This window comes from Electrophorus electricus, chromosome 22 (assembly GCF_041902795.1).
Source record: "Electrophorus electricus isolate QZ-2024a chromosome 22, ASM4190279v1, whole genome shotgun sequence".
NCBI lineage: Eukaryota > Metazoa > Chordata > Actinopteri > Gymnotiformes > Gymnotidae > Electrophorus > Electrophorus electricus.
This window is the reverse complement of record NC_137518.1, coordinates 1,654,660-1,667,286: the sequence shown is the minus strand read 5'-3', so window position 1 is coordinate 1,667,286 and position 12,627 is coordinate 1,654,660. Positions and strand designations below refer to the sequence as shown.

Below are 12,627 nucleotides of genomic sequence, written 5' to 3'. Positions count from 1 at the left end.
TTAAACTCGGCGTGTCATTTTAGAGCTCGCATTTTGGGTGTCGGAACCAAAGTTTTGCGGCATTCTCGTGCAGTCGGACTCATTTTACAGGGGCGCGCGATGGAGTGTCAGCGAGCGCTGGAACACCTGAGCGAGGTAGAAGCCGCCGCAGAAGACGTGCTCGCGGACAAGCAACAGGTGCGTGACCGCAGCCCGCCCACTGACGTCACTGTCGTCGCGACCTTGCCTGACCTCAGGTGACCTAGCTGACGTCCCGCTGTCTCGCGCCAACGCAGATCGTGGACCTGGACGCGCGAAGAAACCGGAATCGCGAGGCACTGAGCGCGCTACGGACTGGTGACGTTACTTCTCATACTGGTACCACAGCCGTCGCCTTCTGTACTGGTGACGTTACTTCTCATACTGGTACCACAGCCGTCGCCTTCTGTACTGGTGACGTTACTTCCCATACTGGTACCACAGCTGTACTGGTGAACCTAACCCTGGGGGAAGTTTCTGTTGTAGTTAACTTATGTCTGCTTCCTTCGTCGTGCCAGTGTTTTCCTGTCTGTTTGTTCCCAGACAAAGTGAAGGTTTGCTTTGGAAATATGTTCATCAAGTTTTCCTCGGAGAGAACTAAAGTCATGATACAGAAAGGTGAGCAGGCCGAGCTAATTTTACCTTTGCCTGTAGCTTTCCTGCCGATTCAGCTGCGTTCAGTATTGGTGACGTGTCTCATTAACAGATCAAGAGCAGCTTGACCGAGAGATAAATGACCTCCGGAAACGACTCAAAGCAAAAGTAAATCGTCTCAATGACCTGCAAGGTATTTCAGCATTCTGGTTTCTGATTATTGTTATCTCCTGTACAGAATAGTGATAGACCACATCCTAGTGGAATTTTTTGTCAAAAAATATAGGACGGATGGAATTGCAATATATTTTAAATGTTTGCTTTTTACATTCAACAGAAATTGCATTTTAAGAAGTAGAATTCTGTTAAAAACCTGTTTTGCTTACATATTCTTGATCACAAACCACCCTTCAAAAATCTGGTCTACATTATACAGTTGTGTATGTGATGTGCAATTTTTCTGTCCTGCAGGGAAGCCTGAACTCCAGGGATACAACCTTTCTCCTCTCTCCAATGAAGAACTTAACGCAATTCATAGCATCCTCAAGAGATAATGCTTTCCAGGCATGAGAGTTAAAGCATCTCTGATGCATTAGAGACTGTGAGGCAGACAAAACACTTGAACATGGTGAACACTGGAAACATCACACATGATTATGTTTAGAGTTCAATCACGTGTACATATGAAGCCGTATGGATTATGGAAAGGATGAAAGTATCTTGCCCAAACCGGAAGAAGAGGGAAAAAAAGAATGTTATCAAATATATTTGAGTAAACTTATAAAATATCAGTAAAAAGTACATTTCATGTGTCTTATTTGTAAACTGCCTCTAAGTTGTTACTACCCACTTGGCTTATAAACACATACTATATATGCAGGTGTACAAAGTCAAACTACAATGACTCACAAATGGACTTGTGTTGCGCTGTTGTGTTGGTCCCGTTGATAATCACATTGCACATGTGCAATGTACTAATAATTTTTTGTTTTTGACAAATTAAGGACCTGTATAAAGACTCCATGTTTCAGAAACCAGTACTTTAGAAATAATTCCTTTGTGTTGAATATTTAGAGTTGAAATCATAAAAACCACATTATACTCTATTCGACCAGTAGGGAGCAGTGTTGTTTCATTAACTCCACAATCATCCACACTGGTGAATTGAAGGATGTTGTTTGTTTCGTAGTTATGTTTACTTCTGTGCTTTCTTCAGACATTGATGGTTTGACCTTTGGAAAAGATTTCAAACTTCAGAAGCAGTTTTCCACCTAGAATGTGTTTTCTGTGGCTGTGGACACTTAAATACCCTAAAGCAATTATGTAAAGAAGAGCCAGAAACCTGAGTACAACTGTACTTAAACTTACTGGGACAAGTTTTAATATTCAAACAAGCAAGTAAGAATATCTACATTTACTGTTTTATTTATCTCCTAATAAAACAACAGTAGTTTCTTTAGCAGGCTAGGGTTACAATTTGCATAACCTAAGGGTGCTCAGAGGGTTGTGTGATGTCCAAAGCCCTGGATGTGGTCAGATGTGATAAATATATGAATCAGTTGGAGATGGAAACTGAGTTTGCCTTTAGACATATTTGCATTTAGCTGACACTTTTATCCAAAGTGACTTACAATTATGACTGAGTACAACTTGAGCAATTGAGGGTTAAGGGTCTTGCTCAGGGGCCCAACAGTGGCAACTTGGCAGTGGTGGGGCTTGAACCTTTTGATTAAGTACTTTAACCACTGAGCTACCACTGCCCTGATCATAGGATCACCAAATCAGGTGTCTGTCCAGCACAATCCCTGTGAAATGACCCACAGCAGGGCCATATGTAGTACATGGTTCTGTTCATCTGTGACAGTGTGAGATATGATAAAGAAATGTAAGAAAAACCATGTAGAAATGGCTTTGCATAAAGGACTAAGTCAAGGCAGTAAAGGTATACACAAAGGACTGTGTCAAGGCTGTGATCATGATCCATCCAATATACAAGCTCATTTTGTGCTCGTACCATGGTGCTTGTACCAGGTAATTACAGGGAGTCCTGTCATTGCCAGAAGGCAGTTAAGGTGAAAGCCAGTAAATAAAGTGGCTGGGCACAGATCATGGATGCTGTCTGGGAAGCAGAGGAGCACAAACACTGGTGTTGTGAGGATCCATCGAATGGTATTCCCTTATCAGAGTGTAAACACGTGAGTCACTGCTGATGCAAGGAGACTTGTTTCATTGGTTGGGTCGGTGGGACGCTTTCAGCTGACATTAGCTCTCCTACGCCCCGTGGTGGTGGAATGCTGTGTTTGTTGAGCGGGGGGCGAGGGGGTGCCATTCTCTCTGGCGTGAGTATGAACATCTGTTGCTGGTGAATTGGAGAATGTCCCCCCATTGTGAGCTCACATTTGTTTCATGGATGAAATTAAATAACTCTTAATGCATTAAAGGACGCTCGGAGCAATGCAGGCGGGCTTCGTTTACTGTGGGTGGATTGGAGTGTGAGAAGTCAGGAGGTCGGGGCTGAACCTGCTGAAAAAGCTTGTTGTGGGTTGTTATAAAAGCCATGTTTCTCAGGCAGTGTGCTTCCAAAGCCTTCCCTCGATCTTTGATGAAACCACAGATGAATACCTGAATACTCATGTTTTTGTAGCTTTGTTGTATATAGCAATCCGAACAACAATGTCAGACCAGGACACATGATCCAACACATCAAATTAAATCACGGGAACAGATGACTCCACGGTGACAGAGAGTATCTTGTTCTCCAGGGAGAAAAGGCATGGATGATAATCTGTCTTCCTCCTGGTTCCAAAAAGACATATTTTCCACTGTGGCTGTCCCATGTGGGGAGGTTTGGGTCTGGTTGCAACGTGGCTCTGCGTCACCATGCGTGATGAAGAAGAAGGAGCCAAGGGCAACCCTTTGGATGATGTGCGGTCCACCTGACCTGCAGCCGGAGAGGCAGCCTGGTGGGGCTAAACCAACAGGGGATGGAGCGGTCTGACAACACCCCAACACACAGCCGGGGAGGGCAACATAAACAGAGATGGTCAAGAACAACAAACGTCACATTTCTCTTCTGTTGAGAAAAAAAAAATCAGCACCTGGGCAATTACTTGAGGTGTTGGAGCATATTCTGGGGTTGGTTGTTTAAATATTACAGTGCTGTGATTGTTGACACAGAACATTTAATGATTTCAACCGTAATCTGTGTAATGGTAAGGTGAGACGACACTTGTGGGTTCAGGTCTCTCCAGCCAGAGTAAACGATTAGACATAATGATGTTCTGAGAGAAACGCTTGCTGTGAAATCCATCCTGTAGGCTATAGATCAATCTCTTTAAAGTAAAGAGAAAGTGAACTTGCGTTTGCCTGACAACGTGGGTTCTTAAAGGGAGTGCGAACGTGCGTGTGCCTGACGATGCACATTCTTAAAGGGAACATGAATGTTTATGCCTGAGGACTTGATTTCTTAAAGGGAAGGTGAATTTGAGGGGCAGTTGAATTGAATGCAATGCCCTAGCCTCATTCTTATCCTCAGTACTTTTCAAAGCAAAGTTAAGCCCCTGTGACAAAAAAGTCAAGGTGTTGACTCTCCTACAATTTCCCCATATTTCAATCCGATTGATCATGTGTGGGATGTATTAGAAAAGCAAGTCTGACCTTTGGAAGCCCCACCTCACAGTTTACAGGACTTAAAGGATTGGCTGCTAATGTCTTGGTGCCAGATACTACAAGACACATTCAAAGCTGTTATTCCAAGATGCTAAGACACTTGGAACGTTGTGACTGAAAATGAGGGTTATTCTACCAAATAAAACACCCGTACTGGGTTGTTTAAAATGAACATGAACTTGTTTTCTCTGCATTACTCAAGCTCTGAAAACACTACTACCAGAAAAAAAGTTTTGTTTTTTTTTGTTTTGTTTTTTCCATGGTATATATATATATATATATATATATATATATATATATATATATATATATATATATATATATACAGCCCTCACACATCACTGCACAGTTAGTTTGCCCTGTTTTCATCCAAACTCCAGGTGCTCTCTTTAGTGTCTTTCCCCTCTGATGTTTGTTTACATTACAGACCCATGCTGGATTTATGTGAGGTCCACTACAAAACGAGAGGCCATATTTTCCCAGTAAGGGTGCTGGGTGTCCCGGGTGTTTGTATGTGTGTGCACGTGGGGGAGGGGGGTAATAATGGCACAGCAAGAGCCTAAATCTATGTGCTCTGTTTTCATGTCCTCATGTCCAAAAAGAGCCCAGGGGTTCGGTTTCACTCAGTGGAGTCATTGGGTGGGAAGGTCTTTTTACTGCCATGGAGAAAAAACAAAGTGAGTGCAAAAATGGCATAAATCATGCAGCGTTAGAATGACAAAGCAAAATAAAATGTGCGACAGTGTGTGACCCCTGCTTGGCAATGTGTAGAGGTGCAGTGGTAGTTCAGTGGTTAAGACTCTGGACTAATAATCAGAAGGTTGCTAGTTCAAGTTCCACCACTGCCAACTACTCAAGTCGTATTCAGACTTACATAACTGTAAGTCACTTTGGATAAAATCGTCTGCTAACTGCCATAAACATGTGGACCTGTTTTTGCCGTGGTTATCCCCGCCTCTGCTGAGCTGCAAGTACGCAGATCTGGCACAGACAACACTTCCCGCCGTCTCCAGGCACAGGTCACGCTGCTTGGCTGCTTGTTTTGTGTGCAGGTTTGCTCTCTATGCGCGCGATTACATCCAGCTGAACTGCACTGCTGCTGGGACTTTGTTGTTCCCACTGACATGACTGTTTACATTATTTTTTTCATCTTAAATGAGTCAAGGGGAGGCAACGGTGTTGCCCGGGTTCTGTGCCTCTGTTTGTGGTTTGATTTGATTGTTTTTGGGGAGTAGGAGGGAAGTAAAGATGGAATTAACTGAGGATGAGGTGTTGTTCCAGGAGCATCTGGTTTTTGTTTGCCTAAAACAAGAAATCTAGAAGAGGGTTTCATTCTGGAAATCGTGATTGCGATCAAAATATCACAGTCTATCCCAAAGCATTGATGTGATAATTGTTCTTGACTACTACTGTGCGAACCTTATAGCCTTTGAATGCTCTGTGTATTTCTGTATGAACTGTCAGTTTGAGATCTGAAGGGTGGATGTACTCTGTTCACTGTACTGGAGAGCACGGCAGGGCGTACAGTGGTGCAGAAGTGCACGGTTTTGAGGTTGGACAGTTGTGAACTAGAATGATAATGTGTTTCATCTGCGATGGATCCTCACAAATCTCCACATGAGGTCAGACCTGGGTCACGTGCTGCATGGGAACACGTGTGTGCGCACGTGCTTGTCTGTGATGTGCGAATGAGAGAGGTGTGAGCATAACAGGTCTAACCTTTTCTGAACTCACATTTCCACAACCAGTTATAGACTTCCATGATGAATGAAATCATATGAGATCACAGCATTTATTAACCACTGGTCCTAGTAAATGTAATGTTGTAAAACGTTACGTAAAACACGGTGGGTGTAGTGTCAGGCATGTACAGCCACCATTAGGACCAGCTGAGTGACCTGAGTTGTAATTGGTGATCTGGTGATGTAATTGAAACTTGTGACATCACTTTAGAAGATGCATGAAAATGCAAGTTAACGCAGTTTTGCTTGAATCTCATTGGCTGATTGTTCACTAGTTATGGCAGGCAAACGATGCTAAATAATCTGCCAGAGAGGCTCATGGGAATATGAGGATTTCATGGCATCACATGCTTGATTTAATTATTGAATTCACGGACGTAGTGAGTTCTACTAAAGAAAAAACAAGTCAATTAATATAAAGAAGCAGCTGGATGGTGTTAGTAATTACTGAGACATATTTATATAGCTTCTACACAATTTGCTTAATTTTCTTACGTCATTTTCTATATCTGTCTCACTATGTTTTTATGACTTTTAGGTCATTGCATTATTGAACAAATCAGTTTGAAATAACTGAATTTGGACTAAAATTCAAAGAGATGTTAGTCAAAAAAATGTGATGGCAAAAACCAGTGTCAAAGAAACTGAAACAAAGACACTTGGTAGAGGTACTCAAAAAACCCTGTATTTTCAATGATTAAGAGGAACAGTTGTTTTTATTAAAAATGTACAGTGTCTATAATTAATTTCCTTATAAAAGGGTGGAATAATTGTCAGTCTGGCAGAAACAAACTGTATTGTAATGCCCAGAACTTCATAGATGTGCGTAAAAATGATCAGTTTGGTGTAGCTATCAAGATACCAAAATCCAGACATTGCAGAGAGGTGTTAGTAACCTACTTATCCCTATGCAGATTCGTTACTTTGGCATTTTGTCACGGAATGTAACATTCATCACAATCATGACATACATTGTTTTTTTTTTTGTGCAATTGTATGGCTTAAAGAATTCAGATAATCTTATGCAGCAGTGTGCTTCCGGATATGATTCCAACATTGTGGTTTAGGGTCTTTGTTAACCAGCATTTCTTGGCAAATTATCTAATTGCTTTGGGTTGAGTTTTTTTTTTTTTTCTTTTCCTGAGGGGCCAGAAAGACGCAGTTTGGACATTAGCATGGAAGTCTCTCCTTTCACCCTGTCAGAATCCTTTCACATTGAGAAAGCAATAATGTTCTGTCTCTTGGCGAACTCTCTGGTAATTAGAGCTTGTGGCTCTTCTGAATTCCAGTAGGGGGCAGAACGGGTGTGTGTTGCACTCTCCAACTCTCGCTTCCTGGCTGTGCAGGTCTGGTTTCAATCAGCTGTAACAGGAAAAGTAAAAAAGGACATTGGCTATCACTTTAGTGAGGGGAACGCTCCGTACAAACTTCATCCAAATTCAAACACCCTGGTATGTACATAACTCTGCTGTCTACTCATGAACGTGTTCTGTGTGTGTTCTTGCACATAAATGTCAGAACTAACATCACATTCACAATTACTATATATATATATATATATATGCTGTAGTTCTCCCCCAATTTAATTTACCTCCTGATAATTTGCAATTACAATACAGACAATTGAAATAGCTTTTGCAAAACGGTAAAATTACATAAAGGAGACTGGTGGTCCTGAAATGGTCTTAAAACCTCTCCAGCAGATACAACAACAGCTAACATATATTCCTCAGCAGTACTATTATATGCACTTCAAAGTAGGATAGTCATCCCATAAATCTAGTGTTATTGCCTGAGGCCATTTTTTATGTACAAGTCTGGTAATTGTATTTTCTCTTTACAGAACCAATTTTATTAAAGTCAATTTTAGAGTCACTACCAAGCCTCAAACTTTATTATGGGAAAGAAGAGATCTAAACATAAGCACTCTCTCTTAAAATATTACATACATTAATGGCATTTGGCCAAAATGACAAGGTGGTTTGAAATCTCTAACAAAAATGCATTCTCACGCTAGGATGATTAGATTAGTGTCAAAACCCCATCAGGATAAAGCCCTGGCTTATTTTTGTGTATGTAAGTGCCAGTGGCCGAATGAAGAGGTGAGATTTCAGCCAGCATCTCAATTGTAGGGGAAGTTCATTCCACCACCTCATTGCCAGGACAGAAGTCTTGATGCAGATAACGATGCCTTTAGGTACATGGGAGCTGGTCCAGGTTTGACTGCAGGTGTGTGTCAGTGTTTTAACTCTCATGCAAGCCACTACAATTAGGCAGTGTATTATACACACCAAGGGTGAAATATGAGACATTGTGCTGATTCTTTCTTTGTCAGTGTTTCGGTATGAAGACAACCCTGTGATGGCTTGGTGCTTGCCGGGTTGATTCCAGCCTTGCACTCTGCTGCCGGGATAGCCTCCTATCCCATCCCCCATCCAGAACTGCATTAGGCGGGTTTGGAAGATGAATGACTATGCAGAGGTATGTTTTCTCATAAACTATACCAGTTCTTTAAAAATCCCAAAGGATCCCATATACACATTGCTTGCATCTGTTGCTTGTCTGTTTTTGAACAGATGATTGGTTGTTTTCCATGAGATGGATAAGAGCACCTTCTTTGGTGGGTGGAAATGTATGTAAAAAAAAAGGATTGCACAAACCCTTACAGTCTAAAAAATAACCTCCAGCTTTTTCTTATGGGGTGATGTGTATGAAAATGTTCCAGATGACTTGAACATCTGGCCCATCTGCTGAGTGTTGTTTACATACAGCATGGGAATGTCCTTGATTAAAATGTTTTTAATAGCTACTTCTGAAGAATGAAACATAAAAACAAAGCAAAAACAAATATTGTAACTGAATTTGTAATGGTTAGACATTTGTGTACAGTAATTGGAATTTCAAAGCCCACGTTTGACTACTTGAGTAAGTTGATTAGTTACATTTATATGTGTACTGCTACCTATCCAGGCTGATTTACAGAACACATTTTAGCAATAGATCACACAGTAATGCAACAGTAATTCTTGATTTCATGCAATGCTATAACCAGGGCAGGGGAGACAAACTCAAATATGAATGTTTATAGACATTGCATTTTCATGTTCATACTGCCATGTTACTCTGGCTGAATAATTAGGGATGTTGGACTGCTGTGGAATGCATGTTAGCTAGCGTTTGTTCCTGCCTCTCTTGCAAGCGCAGTGCGGTGAGTTACCTTGCACTGTGCTTTCTGTGATTAACATTCCTTAACAGCAGGACAAAATGCACAAGACCTTAAGGTGACCAGGTAATGATGATAAACTGTATCTGACCAGTGTCCAACATCTTGAAGTGGAAGGGCACTGATTAAATGTAGACAGCAATAAATAAAGCAAATGAACAAAGCATGTGTACCTCAAAGACAGATATACTGTTAAATATTTCCTCTAGGGACTTTTATACATTCATGGGACTTTTATTTGCTACATCTTAAGCAGCAAGCCTCTGTGCTGCAGATTTACGGCCGTCTGGCAGAACTTGCTGGACCACAACTCAGAGCACGTGGACTTCATTTCAGAGCCCACACAGTTAGATATTTACATATCTGGCACTGATGATGTGTAATTGACTGCCTCTACTTCAGTGACCTAGCGAGACCACTTCCTGGCTGAGTTGTTCTAGTTGACAGCTTAGAATACACGGTTTCGTTTCCAGAAGGTATAGTTATATCCTTATGAGACAAATCAAATAGATGTGGACTTTAAGGTGAATTCTGGCTTGTAGTGCTGTTTCATAAGTAAACAAAATATTAGTGTATTAGGTTTATTTATAATGATTTGCGATTAAAATATTTGTTATTTTCAACCTGTATACTTAGGAACTAATAATATGTTTAATTAATTAACAATTGTATAATTGCAGTCATTGAAAATTCTCTCCAGCTGCATTCTCACATTAACAGTTTTACAATAGAATAATTATAATAATGATAAGATAATAATAATAATAATAATAATAACAGTCAAAGGTTTTGTACAGTTTGAGTTTTTCCTCAACAGGCTTGTAGATAACGTTTTGTCACATCTGCATTTCAGCATGACATATTTGTAAAGTTCTCCTGTCATATAAATATCTGTAGAATTCTCTGAGGAACAACAAAACAGTTCCCTGCATCCATCATAGCGTGTGACTCCTGCCTGTGTCTGTCAGCATTGCTGGGATTCCTGGCTTCATTTCAGCATTTTTATTTTTCGGGCAAGTAGCTCGCAGACTGAAAATCCTCCTGCTTGTGGTCCTAAATTATAGTGCGAGACATTTTTACAACTTTGATTTCCAAATCACTGAAAGCACAGGTGAGAGGTGTAAACTATTCAAAGAAAAGGAACCTAAACCTGTTTCTTAAACTACTTCTAATGACCCTTTTTTAACCCAGTGTGCATTCTGCTCAGTAGCGTATTACCATTTGCTTCAACTTATTTATTTATTTATTTTTGGTCAGTGGATCTGCTTAAGGTCCCTAGTGATAATAACATCAAAAACATGGAAAGAATTCCAATTACTGCTTCTCTTACTGGGTTTGAATGCAAAACGAATACGATGTAATATTCATCTGAATGAAACACTGAGAGGTTGACCGGTCAGTGGATGATATTAAGCATTTCACATAAAAACAAAGAGCTTTCACCACATATTAAATGGGGATATTGGATTATAAGTTAAAAACATAAACATAAAAAGCCCGAATGTTATTTCCATTGAAAAATAAAACTTCAACAGGAGACAGCAGATTTATCATAGAAAGTTTGGCATGAAACAGAAAATTATTGTAGATGTCAATACAATCATTTCAAATCGACAACAAAAATATCCAACACTTAAAACAAATTAAAAATCTAACTATAAACTTTAAAGCCTATTTTCTTTATTAATCATAGTTGCCAAAACTGGTTCTTCCTAGCAACTGGTTCCATGAGTTGTTACCACATGCATTAAAGAATTCTTATCCACTTCATTTTTAAAAAAACGAAAAACAAATCTGTTTTTGTTATCTTTCGAATAATTTTATTGAGGTGAAAGGATCTCATTTCATTTAGGATTATTTCCTTTATTAAAGGATTTCATTAAAGGATTTCTGTATAAAATAATTATATAGACAGTGGGGAACAGCCTCAGTCTTATACATAACACTTTATTAATGCAACTATGTCCTGACCTTTTAACAATGCAGTCATTTCTTAATGATACAGTGGTTTCCCATAGCATGGCCTAAAATAACTTTAATTAACTTGTTGGTCCCCATAGGTTTCCTATACCAAAACTAGAAGACATAACTAGGATTTTGACCAGTTAAATACAAATGGGGTTATCTTTTTGTTCTTTTAACTCTGATAAGGTATTCAAATACATCCAGGCTTATGTTCCTTTAATTCAGCTGACTGCCTTTCTTGTAAAGAGGAGTCTGCCATGCATTTGGAGAAAATTTGCTGTTATTATTCAAAACCAATTTTTAGTAGTTTTCTCTATATACCTCTTTGAAGTTGAATGAGTGGTGAAACTTAAGGAATGGTTTCTCGAAGATGTTAATTGAAATTTTAACTGTACAGTGATTCCAGGGAACCCGGATTATCCATTACACTGCATTTTCACTACAAAGCCTGTATTCATTTTTAGTATCTTAGTTTGGATAGTGTTCACATGAATCCTACTGCATTCTCTGACCTAAAATGAAATATGCAGATTAGTCCCCGATGGCTTGCTTATCACTGCAACATGCCACTGAGATTAAAGTGTTAACATTTAAAGTGCAGGCAAACAATTATGAATAGATCATAATGTCCTCTTTTACAGATGAAAGTCCCCTGAACCCATCTGGAAGTTCTGGGTGTTTTTAAGTTAGGTGGGTAAATGTGCCCCATGTGTACAGTTGGCCATGTTTTGTTTGTCACAATAAGATGGAAGAAGACGTTCTGCTGGTTTTTCATTTGCTGCACTTCTGTTTTTTTCTATTGATCTCTATGGGACCTTCCCTCTCTATACACTGTATAGACATGGGGCATCAAGTCATACAGTCATACAATCTGAAAGCTATTATGTTATTTTTTTATAACTTATTTTTTAACAAAAATATCTGAGGCCAAGTATCATGTGAACAGCCAATAGTCATCTCTGATCTCATGACACATCTTATTTTTATGGTCTGTTTTCTGATTTCAGTTGAATCAGGTGTTGTTCTGCAATCTAATTCAGATTCATTTTTGTTCTTAAAAGCAAATGTCATTTTGACAAAAGTGAACCAAATGCAAATGTTTACACTATGATTTGTTAAGAATCGTAGACCACACAAAACAGAGCATGGAATATTTCTACTTAAGCTTTTTGCTTCAAAACCTGCAATTCTTTTAAGGATTAAAAAACGTTACCATAATAACATCAAGGTTGTTTATTATTTGATTGAATTTGGCACCATGAATCCCTTAATATAGATGTTGTTTATCAAATTAATAGATTTTAAATGTCATAGTGTATTTGCAATAATATTCCAATATAATATTCAGCCTATACTGCATGCATTTTAATTGGATTCCCCTGAATTCTGCATTGATTTGACTGCATTGATCCATAA

At 39.4% G+C, this 12,627-nt stretch overlaps 1 protein-coding gene across 3 annotated transcripts; it reads left to right on the top strand.

The window, feature by feature from the left end:
- Positions 1-54: 54 nt before the first annotated feature.
- pdrg1 (p53 and DNA-damage regulated 1) lies at positions 55-1,413 on the top strand. Of its 3 annotated transcripts, none has more exons than XM_027024845.3 (5): positions 55-177; positions 276-357; positions 562-636; positions 725-805; positions 1,084-1,413. In XM_027024845.3, the coding sequence occupies exons 1-5, from the start codon at positions 100-102 to the stop codon at positions 1,164-1,166; spliced, it is 399 nt and encodes a 132-aa protein (XP_026880646.2). In that variant the 5' UTR covers positions 55-99; the 3' UTR covers positions 1,167-1,413. The 3 variants fall into 3 exon arrangements, with proteins under 3 accessions (XP_026880646.2, XP_081561852.1, XP_081561851.1); XM_081705726.1 differs by having other exon boundaries at positions 276-405; XM_081705725.1 differs by having other exon boundaries at positions 276-453.
- The last annotated feature ends 11,214 nt before the right edge of the window (positions 1,414-12,627 follow it).

What these genes read in the sequence shown, in the direction of transcription:
- pdrg1 (XM_081705725.1), top strand. Translation starts at nt 100, where the DNA reads ATGGAGTGTCAGCGAGCGCTGGAACACCTGAGCGAGGTAGAAGCCGCC. An exon ending in TGCTCGCGGACAAGCAACAG is followed by an intron (nt 178 to 275) that starts GTGCGTGACCGC and finishes GCGCCAACGCAG; the next exon opens with ATCGTGGACCTGGACGCGCG. An exon ending in TGACGTTACTTCCCATACTG is followed by an intron (nt 454 to 561) that starts GTACCACAGCTG and finishes GTTTGTTCCCAG; the next exon opens with ACAAAGTGAAGGTTTGCTTT.